Raw genomic sequence first — 18,443 nt, 5'->3', positions numbered from 1 at the left:
TAAACCTCCCAATCTCTTAGTAACTAAACATGAAAAAGATTCAAAGAATCTTTTTTTAACAAGAGAAAAAAAGTCCCCCTAAACTAAAAAAAACTCTTATCTTAATCAGATTTTTCATCAAGCTTGCAGATTAGTGCTGTTTTTGAAACTGCAACTTGACTTTTTAAATCTTTTACTCTTCCCTGTGTAGTCCATTTATTTTTGTCTGTCTGACATGCTCTTTGTGTGTGTCCTACTTTGCTGCATTTCTCACAAGTTTCAACTTTAAACCTGCATTGGTCTGGTGAATGGGAGCCCCTGCCACAACGGTAACACAATTTGTTTGGCCAGGCCATTTTCTGTTTAGACATTCAATTTTGTACACACTTTCATTTCTGATTGCACTCAATTGCATCTCTACCTGCTGTTTCCATTCATACAGCTATTTCAATTGCTCTTTTAAAGGTGAGTTTGACTCAACTAGTTAAGAGCAGTTTTTGAATGTTTTCTTGTAAGATTCTACAAACTAAATGATCTCTCAGTGGATCGTTAAACACACTACCAAACTGACAATGCTCTTCAATTCAGCCATGGATGCTGAAAGGGACTTCCCTTCCTTATGATTCTGCTTATGAAACCTAAAGAGTTCTTCAATGGTTTCAGTTTTAAATGATCCTGCATTGCTTTCACAACATTAACAAAGCTGCTTTGGTTGGTACAAATTTTTAAGCAAATCGTATGCCTTTAAATCCAATGCACTCAGCAAAGCCAGTATGCATTTCCTATTGGCTATTTAATTTGGTTCAAAATACTGCAGGTCATGGGGACAGAGGGGCACAGGGTAGGAACAGGTCACAGGGGTGGTGGAGTCCCGTGTGAAAGCAGGTCATAGGGACAGTAGGATGAAGGGTGAAAGCAGGTCATGGGTACAGTGTGCAATGCAAACTAGTTTAAAAGTTTCATTCCTTGTTCTTTTTCTGATTTAGCAGCAAGAGGCACTATACATGTATTAAGAGGTACTTTAATAGGTATATAAAGGGACAAAATAATACTTATCCACACTACAGAATCTTCAAGTGACCAACAGCTTTGCCAGCCTCTGTCTTCCAATGTCTTTTTCTGTCTTCAGTTCTTATCCCTAGTCAAAATCCATCTCAAGAGAAGATTCCCTATTTGCACAAACAGATTGCCCCTTTTGATAACCTTAAAGACCCCCCATTTAAAAAAAAAGTCTCTCCCAACCTTTGGCCCAGACACAACTTAAAAAATAGAGACAGCGAGTGTGAGAGGAAAACATTTTTCACCTGGTGCATTCAAAATGGAGACAAATCATTGGTCAGTAATGGGGAAAACAGGCTGTCACCAGCACATTTTGTCTTACACATTGTAGCATGCACCATGGGATCAAATTTAACTCTTTCCTTACAGGGTGGGGGTAGGTTATGTTGACAGTGGGGTGCAGGGTGGGAGCAGATCACAGGGATGGTAGGATGGAGAGTGGGAGCAAAACAACAGATTTCACGACACGTGTCAGTGATAATAAAACCGGACTCTAAGAGTTTGATGGGAGGGTGGATGTAACTGGAGAGTTAAGTTGGTGTTCAGAAAAGGTTTGCGGGGTGGATCATCAGAATATATGGAAGAAAGACTAAGACACAGGAGCGGAATTAGACCTTTTAGCCCACTGAATCTGCACTGCCACCCAATCAATTCTGATTTATCATCTCTCTTAACCCCATTCTCCTGTAATCTTTGACACTCTTACTAAAATCAAGAATCTATCCACCTCTGGTTTAACTATATCCATGATAGAACACAGAATAGTACAGCACAATACAGGCCCTTCGGCCCACAATGTTGTGCCAACCCTTAAACCCCTCCTCCCATATAACCCCCCCCCCACCTTAAATTCCTCCACCTATCTGTCTAGTAGTCTCTTAAATTTCACTAGTGTATCTGCATCCACCACTGACTCAGGGAGTGCATTCCATGCACCAACCACTCTCCCAGTAAAAATCCTTCCCCTAATATCCCCCTTGAACTTCCCACCCCTTACCTTAAAGCCATGTCCTCTTGTATTGAGCAGTGGTATCCTGGGGAAGAGACACTGGCTGTCCACTCTGTCTATTCCTCTTAATATCTTGTATACCTCTATCATGTCTCCTCTCATCCTCCTCCTCTCCAAAGAGTAAAGCCCTAGCTCCCTTAATCTCTGATCATAATGCATACTCTCTAAATCAGGCAGCATACTGGCGAATCTCCTCTGTACCCTTTCCAATGCTTCCACATCCTTCCTATAGTGTGGCGTCCCTAGATTCACCACCCTCCGGCTAAAGAAATTTAGTTCTGTACTAAAGGGACAGCCTTCTATCCCGAGGCCTAGACTTCCCCCGGCTACAGGGAACATCCGCTTCGCGTTCACTGTCTCGGCCTTTCAATGTCCCACACGTTTCGGAGGGAACGCGGTTGATGTGGCTGGTGGGGCGAGTCGGGGGGTGGGGGGGGACCCGCCGGCAGGTTGGGTCGCGGTGACCCAGGCTCGGTGTCGGTCAGCGAGCGGCGAGGTGAAGAACGCGGGGGTTGGTGATGAGGGAAACGGGGTGGTCCAAGGCCGGAGATACCCACGGTTCGGGCGCCAGACAGCAGACGTGACGTGACGGACCGGAAGCCCCCCCCCCCCACTCCCAACCACCACTGATTGTGACGCGACAGAATCGCAGTCAAACACAAACTCCGTCTCACAACGGGCGGCAGCGAAGGATCTATTGAGCACCGGAGACCTTCTCTTTGTTTTGAAAGTAGCCCAGTTTGAGTCCTCGAGCGAATGAGCCGGGATGGGGGGGTGGGGGGTCGGCCCGCTGTAGAACCTCCTTCCGCTATGACACGGACGGAGCTTTCTCTTTCTTTATTTTCCTCCCGATGTAGTGCTTCCGCCCCAGTGGAAGAAACGCCTCCGTCTCTCATTATTTTCTGAGCACGCTGTCGGCCCACCGAGAATCGTGTTGTGATTCCTACCGGCGCGGGTGGGGAGGGAAAATATCTATTCGGGAGCGCGTCTCTGCCCCCTCCCGCCGCCGCCGCCGAGCTTCTTCCTCTCAGCCCCCCGCCAGGAGGGGACCCGCTCATGTGGAGTTTGGCTGCATCTCCAACCGCCGCTTACACGTGCATAGATATATATGGGAAAGAAGAAGGGGGAGGGTGAAACTCACTGTCGGCCCAAGCGAGGACGCATGAAGGGGAGAGGCGAGCGGCTGCGCTGCGGAGGAGAAGGGGAAAAGATGTCGTCCGATTGTCGGCAGACGTCTCCCCCCGCTCGGGAGACAGGTGAGTCCCATGTTTGGACGGAATTCCCTCCAGCTGCGGCTTCCCCGCCCGCCAAATCACTTAAAAGGAGTTGCGCAGACCCGCATTTTGTCGTGTCCCCCCCCCCCCCTTTATCAGATTCACCCACCCCACTTTATCCAAGAGGTAGATGCTCCTCGGTGGGTTTTTAAAAAAAAACAGGGCGACTTGCAGTAGAAGTTTATAGTGCCGCAGGAGGAGAGGGGAGGTTTGAGAACGTCTTTGCACCTGGAAGTAAATGGGCGGCACATATGCAACCATCAACAAGGTCGTAGTTAGTCCGATTAGGCTGAACAATGTTATGGGTCAAATGACCTGATTTTGTTTTCCGTTTTGGGGCCAGTGGTGATTTGACCTTTGGGTATGGAAGTTACCAGGAACGTTCAGTTGGGGCCAGTCAACAGCATGTGCCCAGTTTGATAGGATCTCTGATCAAAAATTCCAGAAACTATCAGTGGAGAGAACAAATGACCATTATAAATAGAAATTATGTGCTTCTCTTTCATAGAACATAGGACACCACAGCACAGTTCAGGCCCTTTGGCCCATGATGTTGTGCCCGCCAATCTGCATCACGATCTATCCTCTCATGTAGCCCATATCCTTCCATTTTTTCTTACATCCATATGTACTCTTTTAAATGTCCCTATTTTATCAGTTTCTACCACCATTACTCTGCCCAACTGATCTAAAATTTTCCACAGATGCTGCATCACTTGGGGGAGTGGGCCAAATAGTGGCAGATGGAATCTTAACGTGGACAAATGCAAAGTGTGGCATTTGGGAAGTTAAACCAGAGCAGGATTTGCCCAGTTGAGATTATTGTAGAGCAAAGTGACCTAGAAGTACAACATATCATTCCCTGAAAACATTGTCAATGATCCCGCCCATCTCCAGCAATCTCTATGAACTCCCAGGCTGGAGGTACTGTCACATTAAAACATGGACTTGTTAGGATGGCAAATAGCTTCTACCCCTGGGCATGAGACTACTGAATTCCATACCACCTTCTCATCATGGCTAAGTCATTATACAGTCTACTTTTTGTAAATGCATCTTATTATTAGTTTATTTGTGGTAATACTACAATCTCTCAAGAGTATTGATAATGGTTGGGGTCAAGCACCACTGCCCAGAAGAAGGCAATGGCAAACTGCTTCTGTAGTATTTGCCAAGAACAATCATGCCCATATACCATGATCAATGTCATATGACATGGCACATGATGATAACTTTATGCCTTCTGATCTGAATGTTTCTGGCACTTTTTCTTTTAGCATCTTGATTTAAAAAAAATTGGCAGATCTATGTACTTATTCTGGTGCCAAAAGTAAGGCCTTATTGAAGATAAGCCATTGAGAATAGACATTTAAAGGCATGCAGCTAGTTTTAATTTGATAAAATGAATATCAGTGCTCCTTATTTTTATACTATGGCTGTAGTTATAGGATGAGAGGTTTACATAGATACCTTTTACTTTAAAATATAAATTAAAGGTAAGCATTTTAGCCTTGGAGATGTGCATGTGAGGATTAATCATTTCTGGCTTCAGAAATCTATAAGGATCTTGAATTGTCCGATATCCAGTTTAAGGTAAAATGTGCCAGTTTTGGACTTCAATCTGCAATCCTGTGTTCACAATTATTTCGCGTAGATCTACATTATTTAAACAATGGTGGGAATACTGAGGAATGGAGGAAGTTTGGTGTTCAAGCCCAAGGAGCTCTGAAGGTGGTAGCACACATTCATGCACTGATGAAGAAGGTATATGGGATACTTGCTTTCATTAGCTGGGGCTTTGGTTATCTGAGAGATTATTGCACATCTTAGGATTCTTGGCAGCATGGAGGAACAGGGATTTTGGGGACAACGTCAATAGATCCCTCAAAGTTGTTGTGTAAGTTGATAGGGTGGTTAAGAAGGTGCATGGTGTGTTGGCCTCCATTAGTCAGGGAATTGAGTTCAAGAGCCATGAGGTAATGTTGCAGCTTTATAAAACTCCGGTTAGACTGCACTTGGAGTATTGTGTCCAGTTTATGTTCCTCTCAATTTAGGAAGGATGTGGAAGCATTAGAGAGAGTGCAGAGGAGATTTACCAGGATGCTGCCTGGGTTAAAGAACATATCTTATGAAGATAGGTTGCACAAGCTTGGGCTTTTCTCTTCTGAGTGAAGGGTGATGAGAGGTGACTTGATAGAAGTGTAGCTGATAAGAAGCATAGATGAAGTGGACAACCAGAGACTTTCCCAGGGTGGAAATGACTAATATGAGGGGGCATAACTTTTAAGCTGATTTGAGCAAAGTGTAGGGGGAGTGTCAGAGGTAGCTTTTTCACACAGAGAGTGGTGAGTGCAAGGAATGTGCTGCTGGGGGGTGGTGTTAGAGACATATTACAGACATTTAGGAGGCTCTTAAGCACATGGATGAAACAGAAATGGAGGACTATGTATGTGGGAGGGAAGGAATAGATAATCTTGTAGGTAAAATGGTCTGCACAAAATTGTAGGCTGCTTTAATAGCTGGACTATTATGTACGTTTCTGTACACACAGAATTGGAAGGCGTGGTTGTGTTTTGAGAGTATGCATCGGAGATTTATCAGGATGTTTCTGGGATAGAATGTTCAATTTATAAGGAACAATTGGATAGGTTTGCTATTTTTCCTTGGAAGTTCATGAGGGGTTTGGATAGGAGGAATCATTTCTCAAAATAGCACAAGTGTCCAAGAACAGAGACTGTTGGTTTGAGATGAGTGGTGGGAGGTTCAGGGAAAACCTGAGGAATAAGCTTTTCCAACCAGAAAGCAAGTGGAATCTGGAATACGAGTGAATCTGCAGATGCTGGGAATAACTAAAAACACAAAATGCTGGCAGAACTCAGCAGACCAGACAGCATCTATGGGAGAAGGTAGTGATGACGTTTTGGGCCGAAACGTCGTCACTACCTCCTCTCATAGATGCTGTCTGGCTTGCTGAGTTCTGCCAGCATTTTGTGTTTTTTTTAATGGAATCTGGAATACACTACCTGAGAAGTAGAGGCAGGTAACTCATAGCATTTCAATTGAATTGGCAATGCACTAATTACTATGAGCCAAATTCATTTAAATGGGATAATATAGATGAGTACTTGATAGTAATGTGGTGTGCTGAATGAACCTTTTCTGTGCTGTAAGACTTAAATAAGAGTGTCAGGTTGTCTCATGATCTCAGGATTGTCTTTTCTAAGTCAGAAGTTCAAACATTACTTCAGAAAGGCTGGCACTGTAACACAGCCAGGTATTTGGGTGTAGTGCAGAGAATTATGACAATGTTTTTAGCTTCTGTTTCCAGGTGAGATATTAGAAAGAAGAGAGACCATTCACCTTTTCTGGAGAATGTGAAATGGTGCTTTGACTCGATCATTCAGGGCAGAGCAGCGATTCCTCCCAGTGTCCCAGCCAGCATTTATTTGTCAGGTATACTGCATGTCCAAAAAAAGATTAGTCAGCCATTGTTATCTATACATAGTTACATGCAGTTTGGCTTCTAGGTTTTCTTACAAAATGACTTTCGAGAGCAATTCAGTAAGAGGTGACCAGTGCAAGTTGCAAATGTCAACAGTCTCTTTCAAAAATAAGGAGACAAGAAGTGTGAAGCAGTTGGCATAACATCTGTTGGGAGAATGCAGGGCATAAAAAATGAGGAAGAAAAGACGATCAGTTATTGAGAAGCTTAATGCAAACAAATTGAGTCAACATGCCTTTGAAAGGTAAATCATGTTTGGCAAATTTGCTAGAGTAGTTCAGGAAAATGACCTTCAGGAAAACTTGAGGAGGTTGTGCACTTTGGAAGGAATCAATAAGGAGGCTATTATCTAAATGGAAGGAGACTGCAGATTGACTTTGGAGGATCCAGGTGTTCTTCTGCAAGAAACAAGAAGTTAGCATGTAGGTTGCAGCATGTAATTAAGTAGGCAATGACATATTAGCTTTTATTATTGGAGTTCATAAATAGAAAAAATATTATTATTTTGCAGGGGGGCATTGTTGAGGCTACACCTGGAATACTGTGTACAGTTTTGGTTCCCTTATTTAAGGGTATACTAGAACTGGGGAGGTCTAAAATAGATTCTCCAGACTTATTCCTGGGACCAGAAGGCTTTGTTATCACAAACAGCTAAAAAATTTAGGTTTGTAATTTTAAGCATTTAGAAGGCATGTCAGATCCTGACCGAGCGTGGGTACAAAGTGAAGGGGTGATCATTTAAAACTGATATGGATAAGATTTCTCTTCTGCAGAGGTGGTGGATCCTCTGCTCTCGAGAGTTGTGGAAGTTGCATCAAGGTGTATTTTAAAAAGTAAGATATACCTTTTGGAAGGTTGGGTTATTAAAAGCTGACTGAAATTGACACAGAAGAGGAATTGAGGCCTGGGGTACAATTATGTTGAAAGGTGGGGAAGTTTTGAAAGATCATTACTGATTTTTGCTCTTATTTTTCTCTCTTCCTGTGGTTCTTTAAGGTTGTCCAGACTGTGGGGGGGGGGGGGGGGGGAGGGGTGCATATAGTGAGGATGATCTCCTGCTATCTGTTAAATGTTGTCAGTGGTGCATGTCTCAAATTGCCTCTGACTACCAAGTTCAGCTCCTGGCCTTCACGTGTGGCTTAGCTATTAAGCCCACCGGAGCCATTTCTACTGACAAGAGAAGGGACAAACGTGAGTTACTGCTGCCTTAAAATCAGACATTCTGGGCAGATAGGGCTCGTCAACCATGGTTGGCAACTCACCTAGGAGAGGGGAAACCCTAATCTCAAACTTATGCTGCCTTACGGCTATACCCATTCACAAGGAAGGCTTTGGGAGTAAACGCTGAGGAAAAATCCGGAGCTGGAGTTCTGAAGGTAGTCCCATGTTAATTTCAACGCTGTCTGACAACAGCTACAATAATGCTGGTGCCAAACTGTATCGGTCTCTGCAGTTCCTTTGGATTCATCAGCTACATAGAGAGGGGGTGCCTGCTGCACGGACAACAGCTTGCTCTCTATATTGTACTACCCTGGCACGCGTACTGGTTTTTGTATGGGCTTAGCTAGGATGCAACATCCATGGTCGATCTCAACCAGTGGAGGACTGTAGTGTGAAGGAGTTTGAGATTGGACAGTGGTGCAGATGCAGTAGAAGCATTCCTGTGCAGGTCCAGAGTGGAGCTTGACAAACCCAGTCTCCATGAAAGAGTGGTAAGGCTTTGGCTCAACAGGCTTTGGCACGAACAGGCGGCAGCGAGGTAACTAGATAAGTTTATTATTTTTCTTATTTAACTCTTGAACGATTATGGGGTATGTCTGCAGGGCTAGTGTTCTGTTCTGGGTGTCAGATGTGGGATTTTGAGGAGACTTCCGATCTCCCTGACGGCCACATCTGCATTGAGATGCAGCTCCTTGGAGACCATGTTAGGGAACTGGAGCTGCAGCTTGATGAGCTTTGTCTTGTTAGGAAGTAGTGATAGACTGGAGCTACAAGGAGGTAGTCACTCAAAGGCTACAGGAGACAGATAAATGGGTGACTGTCAAGGGAGGGAAGGGAAAAGACCATAAGACAAAGGAGCAGAAGTCAGCCATTCGGCCCATTGAGTCTGCTCTGCCATTTCATCATGAGCTGATCCAATCTCCCCTTTAGTCCCATTCCCCTGCCTTCTCACCATAACCTTTGATGCCCTGATTACTCAGATACCTATCAATCTCTGCCTTAAATACACTCAATGATCCGTCCTCCACTGCCGCCCGTGGCAACAAATTCCACAGATTCACCACCCTCTGGCTAAAAATTTTTTTCCGCATCTCCGTTCTGAATGGGCGCCCTGCAGTCCTCAAGTCATGTCCTCTTGTACTAGACTCCCCTTCCATGGGAAACAACTTTGTCACATCCACTCTGTCCATGTCTTTCAACATTCGAAATGTTTCTATGAGGTCCGCCCTCATTCTTCTAAACTCCAAGGAGTACAGTCCAAGAGCGGTCAAACAGTCCTCATATGTTAACCCTCTCATTCCTGGAATCATTCTAGTGAATCTTCTCTGAACCCTCTCCAATGTCAGCACATCTTTTCTTAAATAAGGAGCCCAAAACTGCACACAGTATTCCAAGTGAGGTCTTACCAGTGCCTTATAAAGCCTCAACATGTGATCACATCCCTGCTCCTATACTCTATTCCTCTAGAAATGAATGCCAACATTACATTCGCCTTCTTCACCACCGACTCAACCTGGAGGTTAACCTTAAGGGTATCCTGCATGAGAACTCTCAAGTCCCGTTGCATCTCAGATCTTTGAATTCTTTCCCCATTTAAGTAATAGTCTGCCGTTTATTTTAAAGGTCTAATAGTGGAGAACACCCCTGTGACCGTCCCCCCTCAACAATGAGATGGAGTAGTGATCATAATACAATTTAATTCATGTTGCAATTTGGGAGGGAGAAGCAATGGTCAGTTGTATCAGTGTGGCAGTGGAATAAAGGGAATTACAGAGGCATGAGAGAGGAGCTTGCCTAGGTGGATTGGAGGGGATATTGCCAGGGATGTCGGCAGAACAGAGGTAGTTGAAGTTTCTGGGAATAGTTTACAAGGCGCAGTATAGATGAGTCTCACAGAAGAAGTTGTTCTCAAATAGCAGGGGTAGGTAAGCGAAGTTAAGGACTGCATAAAAACCAAGGAAAGGGCATATAATGTAGCAAAAATGAGTGGGAAGTTGGATGAATGTGAAATTTTTAAAGTCCAACAAAAGGCAACTAAAAAGCCATAAGAAGGGAAAAGAATAAATATGAAGGCAAACTAACCAGTAAAGCAGGATACCAAAAGTTTTTCAGCTTTACAAAGAGTGAAAAGGAGGTGAGAGCTAATACTGGGTCACTGGAAAATAATGCCGGTGAGGTAGTAATGGGGGACAAAGAAATGGCCGATGAACTTAATGGGTACTTTTGCATCTGTCTTCACTGTGGAAGATACTAGCAGTGTGCCAGATGTCTGTGAATGTCATGGAGCAGGAGTGAGTGTCATTGCTATTACAAAGGAAAAAGTGATAGGCAAACTCAAAGGTCTTAAGGTGGATGAGTCACCTGGACCAGAAAAACTACATCCCAGAGTCCTGAGAGAGGTTGCTAAAGAGATAACAGATACGTTGGTGTTGATCTTTCAAAAAAACTTGATTCTGGCTTGGTCCTGAGGGACAGGAAGATTACAAATGTCACTGCATGCTTTAAGAAGGGAGGAAGGCAAAAGTTAGCCTAACCTCAGTGGTTGGGGAAGTGTTGGAGTCTATTATTAAGGATGAGGTTTTGAGGTACTTGCAGACTAATGATAAAGTAGGTCAAAGTCAGCATGGTTTCTGTAAAGGGGAATCTTGCCTGACAAATTTGTTAGTGTTCTTTGAGAAAGTTAGAAGCAGAGTGGACAAAGGAGGGGTAGTGGATGCCATTTACTTGGATTTTCAGAAGGGATTTGATAAGGTGCCACCATGAGACTGCTTAACAAGTTAAAATCCCATGGCATTACAGGAAAGATACTGGCATGGATAGAGGAATGGCTGACAGGCAGGAGGCAGTAAACACAGTGTTGGGTAATGTATGATAATGCATTTTGGTAAAATGAACAATAATGCATTCAATTATCTAAATGTGGATAAAATTCAGACATCAGTGGTGCAAAGGGACTTGGGAGTCCTCATGCAAGACTCCCAGAAGGTTAATTTACAGGTTGAGTCTGTGGGAAAGAAGGCAAACACAAAATTGGCATTCAGTTCAAGGGGAATAGAATATGAAAACAAGGAGATAATGCTGAAGCTTTATAGATACTAGTCAGGGCACACTTGGAGTATTGTCAAAAGGTTTGGGCCCCATATCTCAGAAAGGATATGTTGACATTGGAGAGGAGGTTCACAAGGATGATTCTGGGAATGAAGGGGCTAACGTGAGGAGCATTTGGCAGCTTTAGGCCTCTGCTCACTAGAATTTAGAAGAATGCTGGGGGATCTCATTGAAACCTACCGAATGTTGAAAGGATGAGGTAGGGTGGATGTGGAGAGGATGTTTCCTATGGTGGGGTGTCCAGAACTAGAGGGCACAGCCTCAAAGTTGAGTGGCGACCTTTTAGAACAGAAGTAAGGAGGAGTTGTGCTCTAGCCAGAGAGTAGTGAATCTGTGGAATGTGGTGGATGCAAGTCTGGTTTCCTGATTGGTCAGGGCAACAAAGGTTATTGTGAGAAAGCAGGTGTATGGGGTTGGGTGGGATCTAGGATCAGTCATGATGGAATTGTGGAGCAGACTCGATGGGCTGAAAGGCCTAATTCTGTTCCTATGTCTTATGGTCTAATGCATTAATTGAAAAAAATGGGGTTGAGAGGGGAATGGAAAGTACTTTATATATCTTCCATTGAATCCTTTAAGAACTTTGTAGCCTGTGAGCATATAAGGTATCATTGCTTAGTTCTAATCCTTGAAAGCAGCTGTTAAAAGGCCAGATAAAATGATTCAGACAGCCCAATCCCATCACAATCCCTCTCCCCACTAATGAGTACATTTATATGAAGCATTGCCAGAGGAAAGCAAATGTTTGGAGGAAGTCAGCGAGTCAGGCAGCATCTAAGGAGTCAATGTATGGTTGAACTGAGACCCTTCATCAGGACTGCAAATGAAGGAACAGAAGCCAGAATAAGAAAGGTGAAAGGGGGAAAGAATACAAGCTGGCAGGTGATGGGTGAGACTAGTTGAGGGGGAGATGAAGTGAGAAGCTGGGAGGGGTAGGTGGAAGAAGTAAAGGGTTGAAGAAGAGGAATCTGATAGGAGAGGACAGTGAATCATGGAAGAAAGGGAAGGAAGAGGGGAACCAGAGGGAGGTGATAGGCAGGTGAGTAGAAGAGAATGGGTGAGAGGTAACCACTGTCCTTATTGTTTTCCATTGATGGAGAAACTGGGAGAATGGAATGGAATCATTACAGGAATCAGGATGGGCAGAGGAATGTTAGTCGTGGGAGCTGACAGTCTTCCCTTCGGTAATGGTGATCAGTTGGCATATCTTGAAATGCATGTGACAACAGATAGACACTTCACTGATATACAGTCTTGGGGGAGGTTTTCTTGTCATGGTAACTGACCTCTAGCTGAAAACATGAGGTCTTTTGATGTCGAAGTAGAATGACTTTGAACAAATTCCTTCTGATAAAGAGTCTTGAAAGATGAGGCACTGACACAAAAAGTCTGTTCAGTGTTGTAAATTCAGCATTTGGATGACGTATGAATTTTGGCCACTGGACAAGTTACGTAGTGGGATTTGGGGGTTGATGATAGTGCTGCCTTTCTTTCTTGGTTTCATGGCTGCCCTCAGAAGAAGAATTTCAGAGTTGTATACTCTGATAATAAATGAACCTTTGCTGCCCCATTGGATGTTCAAAAGCCACTCTGTCATTTAATATAAATTGAAAATGTTTGGATCTGAGAATCATATAAATTATTTGTGAAGTGGGGTGGAACCAATGGAGAATAATCCCAGTTGAGCACTAGCGCTAAGAGATCCATGATCCAGTCCATATTAGGGGGACAGAGATAGGTAGGGTCAGAAGCTTTAAACAACTTGGTATGAACATATTAGACCAAGTCTAATATGGTCCAGGGACCAGCAGCAAGTGTCATCACAAGGAAGGCATGATAGCGCCTCTATTTTCTTAAAGATTTGCATGAATCTGGTATGTTATCAACAACTTTAACAAACCTTTGCATTGGAGAGTATTTTAGTTGGTTGCATCATACCCTGGTATGGAAACACCAATGCCCAAGAACAGAAAAGGCTATAGAAAGCGGAGTACACAGCACAGTCCAGCACAGGTGAATTGCTGTCTACCACTGAGTACATTTTCATGGAGCGCTGCCACAACAAAGCAGCATTCATCATCAGAGACCCCCTACCACACCATACCCTCTTCTCACTACTACCATCTTGCAGGAGGTACAGAAGCCTTAGGCCTCATACCACTAGGTCAGGAGCAGTTATTACCGTACAACCATCAGGGTCCTGAACCGGCCTGGAGAACTTCAATCGCCACTATTCTGAAATGATTATCATTTTCAAGGACTATTTACAACTCATGTTCCAAGTTCTTATTTGTACATTTTGTCTTTTTTTTTGGATACAGATGTTTGTCGGTCTTTATGTATAATTTTGTTTTGTAGAATTTGATTGAACAGTGAAACCCCGATTTTACGTGCCCCAATTTAATGTGAATTCAGATATAACGCAATGAGTCATTGGACTCCATGTCCATCCATGTCCATGTCAATCCATACTCTCCCTTCTCTGGCCTTGTATCCCTTTTGCCAATCAACTTCCCAGCTCTTGGCTTCATCCCTCCCCCTCCTGTCTTCTCCTATCATTTCGGGTCTCTCCCTCTTTCAAATCTCTTACTATCTCTTTTTTCCATTAGTCCTGATGAAGGGTTGACCAGATGCTGCCTGGCCTGCTGCGTTCCACCAGCATTTTGTGTGAGTCATTGGACCTTTCTTTGCTCAAAATGAAAGAAACTGCTAGAAAAAGAAAATCTTTTTCTGTGGAAGATAAGCTTCACACACTTGAGAAATGCTGGGAGAAGAGTCTGGGACCAGCCTTTTCATCACGCCAGTCCACCACGGAAGATGATGATGACGAGCCAGATTTGCATGGCTTCACAGAGGAAGATGTGCATGAGGCAGAGAAGTTATCTGAATGGAACAAAGAAGAGCTACATCAGTGGCACTCTGCCGACGACGAATGTCCAACATATGAACACCTGATGGATACTGAGATCGTCCGTAACGTAACTATAGCACCGGCGGAGTCAAATGTACTGGTTCTTGAGCCACAAGAGGATGATAATGAAGAGCCTCCAACCCCACCCCCAAAAGTGTCTGAAGCCATTGAACACTTCGAGGCTAGCCTCCGTTGGCTGGAGACCCTGGAGCTGGACCACATAAAAAAAACTCAGAAGCATTCTAGATTTTGCTCGCAGCCAGCGACATGCTACACTCAAACAAAGAACTCTTGATCACTTTTTTAAGAAATAAACTGTAAATGATTGCTAATATTCTTAATGATTTTGTTTGTGTATTAAAAAGCTTTACTAAAAATTAATTTGTTTTAATTTCTACAGTAAAAACAACGGTTTATTTGCGGAATTCTTTCCGCAGGTCAAATAGGGCGAAAATAGGGGTGTTTTAGGATGTTTGGTCAACATTGGGTCAGTTTGAGCGCTGATTTTCTTGAACCCTGATTCAGTGCGAACCCACTTTTTTTTTGTGATGACATTTTATGGACCCAAACGATTGCGTTATAACGGGGTTTCGCTGTATTTTTTTCCCCCTGTGAATGCTTGTAAGAAAATGAATTTACAGGTACAGTAGATTCCGATTAATTAGGGCAGCTGCTTGTTTGGCGCAACTCATAAAGAACAAAAACAAATTGAGAAAATAGCTACACACACAAAATGCTGATGGAACGCAGCAGGCCAGGCAGCATCTATAGGGAGAAGCACTGTCGACGTTTCGGGCTGAGACCCTTCATCAGGATTCGTCCTGATGAAGTTTAGGATTAGGCTCCCAATGGTAAAGAATCCTCTGAAATGTAACCCCCGTGAAACCATTTAGCGCCCATTGTAATCTCGTTAAAACATAACATGGGGTGGCGGTATCAGTACGTGTATTCAGTACTGAGTTTGCGACCACCATGTACAAAAGATTAAAATTACTGCGATATGATTCTGGCTTCAAGCTGAAGGTTGTTGATTTTACTAAAGGAAAGAATAATTCTGCAGCTGCTTAGAAGTTTAGTATGATAGAACAGGCCCCCAGTCCTCAGGGTCGCGTTGCCAATGACCGTTGGCGCTCAGCGCTTAATACGCTCAGCAGAGGATGGTGCTCAGAGAAGCTGTGCCGGAGGGGATGGTCGTCAGCTCGGAGGTTCGACGGACTCTGAGTCCGCTGTGGTCAGGTCGCTTTCGGTGTGTGCTGCGTCTGCGAGGCTGGGTTCGACGGAGCTTTCATTGTGTGCTGCATCTGTGAGGCTGAGTCAGGTGGTGCATAGCGGGGGTATTCCCTTCTGCTGCCAGCGTGGGATGGCGAGTCTGTCGGGACCCTGGGGACTTGTGGAAACTGTGTGGTGACTTCTTTTGAACTTATAGTCCTTTAACATCTTTGGACTATTTTTACTGTGCCCATGGTCTGTTTTTTAAAATCAATTATGCTATTGTTTGCACTGTTGTAACTATATGTTGTAACTATGTGGTTTTGTGCAGGTCTTGTAGCTTTAGTTTCTGGTCTTGTTTTGTCTGGTGGATTTGGAGCTCCTTTCCGGGGAACGTGCTAAGACGGTAGCGCGATATTAATACGCAGCAGCCTCTCCGGACTCTGGATTGGGGATTGCCAAACGTTATATGGATTTTCTGGTGTAGTCTGTTTTGTCATATGCTTTTGTGATATCATTCTGGAGGAATGTTATCTCATTTTTTAACTGCATTGCATTTGTGGTTTCTAAATGACAATAAACTGAATCTGAATCTGAATCAGAAATGAGAAACAAGTGTGAGAGTGGAGAAAGGCAGAGGACACGCTGAGGGAAATGCCAAAGATGAAATGTGCAAACTGCGGGAAAACATGTCAGTGGCCAGAACTCGAAGAAAAAGTTTTAGAGTGGGTGATCACTAGCGATTGTCTGGATAGATTGTTACCAGAGAAATGATTCGAGTTCAAGCGTTGAAATGGGCCGAAAAACACCATGAGGTCAGCAAAAATTTCAAAGCTACATGAAGTTGGTGCACCCGATTTATGAATAGACGTGTTGAGACAAAAAACAAAGATTGCTCAGAAAATTCCTGCGAAGTGTTGTTTACGTTCAAGAACGCTGCTGGATGGACTAAGCAAGTTGCTTGAAGTGGGTTAAAGAGGTGTGGTGTCGATGTCCCGAAGGCTTCAGGATGGAAAAGTCACTACTTGTCTGGGACATGTTCAAAGTGCACTTGTCGGCTGAAACGAAAGCAGCATTGAAAGTTGAAAGTACGGACATTGCAGTCATCCCCGGTGGTTTGATGTCTGTGCTGCAGCCGCTAGATGTGAGTTTAAACAAAACATTCAAAGAATTCATGAATGGACAGTGGAACGAATTTGACTCAAAAACAGCTAATAAATATGACCTGTCTTCCGTGTATTTGTTTTTCCAAAGTTGGCACCCTCTGTATAAGCTGACCCCCTAATTTTAGGACCAAAATTTAGGGCCAATTTCTCGGTTTATACATTGGAATTTACGGTATCTAACTTCAGACTTTTCAGTTTCCCAAGAACCTTTTTTCTAGTGATGGTAACTTCACACACTTCATGACCCCTGGCACCTGGAATTTCCACCAAACTGCTGTTGTCTTCCACAGTGAAGATTGATGCAAAATACTTATTCAATTTGTCTGGCATTTCCTTGTCTGCCATTACTACCTCTCCAGCATCATTTTCCAGTGGTCTAATATCACTTTCACCTCTCTTTTACACTCTATATATCTGAAGAAACGTTTGATATCCTCTTTAATATTATTGGCTAGCTTACTTTCGTATACCATCTTTACCTTCTTAATGACATTTCAGTTGCCTTTTTTTTAAAAAGCTTCCCATCCTCTAACTTCCCACTAATTTTTACTCTATTACATGCCCTCTTTTTGGCTTTAACTTGTCATTAGCCACGATTGTGTTATCTTGCCTTTAGATTCCTCTTTGGGATGTCTATAATGTTTCCAGAACTTCCAGCCATTGCTGCTCTACCATTATCCCCGCCAGTGTTCTTTTCCAATCACTTCTGGTCAATACCTCTCTCATGCCTCTGTAATGTCCTTTTCTCTATTGTAATACTGATACATCTGACTTTAGCTTCTCTTTCTCAAATTTCATGGTGAATTTGATCATATTATGATCACTTTCCCCTAAGTGTCCTTTTACCTTAAGCGCTCTAATCAATTCCGGTTCACTGCACAATACCCAATCCAGAATAGCTGATCCCCTAGTGGGCTCAACCAAGAGCTGCTCTTAAAAAGTAATCTCATATTCATTCTAGAAACTCTCCCTTTTGGAATCCAGCACTGTCATGATTTTCCCAGTCTTGAAATTCCCCATGACGTTTGTAACATTGCCCTTTTAGCATGCATTTTCTATCTCCTGTTGTAATTTGTAGACCACATCCTTACTAGTGTTTGAGGGTCTGTATAAAACTCCCATCAAGGTCTTTTTACCCTTGCAGTTCCTTAGCTGTATCCACAATTATTCAAGACCTTCTGCCCCCATGTCACCTCTTTCTATTGATTTGATTTCACTTTTTACCAACAGAGCTCTGTCTTCCTGCCTGTCCTTTCAATATAATGTGTATCCTTGGACATTAAGGTTCCAGCTATAACCTTCTTTCAGCCGTGATTCAGTGACGCCTATGATGTCATACCTGCCAGTGCTACAAATTCATCTACCTTATTCCATATACTTCGTGCCTTCAAATATAACACCTTCAGTTCTGTATTCACCCTTTTCAACTTTGTCTGCCTTTTACATTGCAACTCATCCTGTTGACATCAATTTTGCCCCATCAGCAGCCTCTCCATACTACACATTGCCTCTGTTTCTAAACCAGTTACCTCATCAGCACTATCACTCCGGTTCCCATTCCCCTGCCAAATCCCCCTTCCAGTAACTTTCCCACAACTGATGTCAGACTCACTGGCCTATAATTTCCTGGTTTATGTTTGGAGCATTTTTTTTGTACAGCGGAAGAATATCAGCTATCCTCCAGTCTGCTGGTACCTCTCCTGTCACTAAGGATTTAAATATCTCTGGCAGGGCCTCACCAATTTCTGTGCTTGCCTCCCGTAGGGTCTGAGGGAACACCTTGTTAGGCCCTGGGGATTTAATGGACCCTGAATTGCCCCAGGGTCGCAAGCACTTCCTCCTCTGTGATCTGTACAGGCTCCATGAAGTTGAAGCTGCTTTGCCTCACTTCTATAGACTCTGTCCATCTCTGCAGTAAATACAGATGCAAAATAATATCATTTATAGACAATAGGTGCAGAAGTAGACCATTCGGCCCTTCGAGCCTGCACCGCCATTCTGAGAT

At 43.6% G+C, this 18,443-nt stretch overlaps 1 protein-coding gene across 2 annotated transcripts in view; it reads left to right on the top strand.

Annotated features, from left to right (window-relative positions):
• Nucleotides 1–2,851: 2,851 nt before the first annotated feature.
• LOC140738741 (uncharacterized) overlaps nucleotides 2,852–18,443 on the top strand; it is a 113,388-nt gene continuing 97,796 nt past the window's right edge. For both annotated transcript variants that reach the window (XM_073066482.1, XM_073066483.1), the window contains exon 1: nucleotides 2,852–3,303. In XM_073066482.1, the coding sequence (XP_072922583.1) occupies nucleotides 3,156–3,303 (148 nt within the window). In that variant the 5' untranslated portion in view covers nucleotides 2,852–3,155. The remainder of the gene's footprint in view (nucleotides 3,304–18,443) is intronic.

The sequence above is a fragment of the Hemitrygon akajei genome, chromosome 14 (genome assembly GCF_048418815.1).
Source record: "Hemitrygon akajei chromosome 14, sHemAka1.3, whole genome shotgun sequence".
NCBI classification, from domain to species: Eukaryota; Metazoa; Chordata; class Chondrichthyes; order Myliobatiformes; family Dasyatidae; genus Hemitrygon; species Hemitrygon akajei.
Note: the sequence above shows the minus strand (reverse complement) of the source record. Positions and strands in the feature narration are given on the sequence as shown.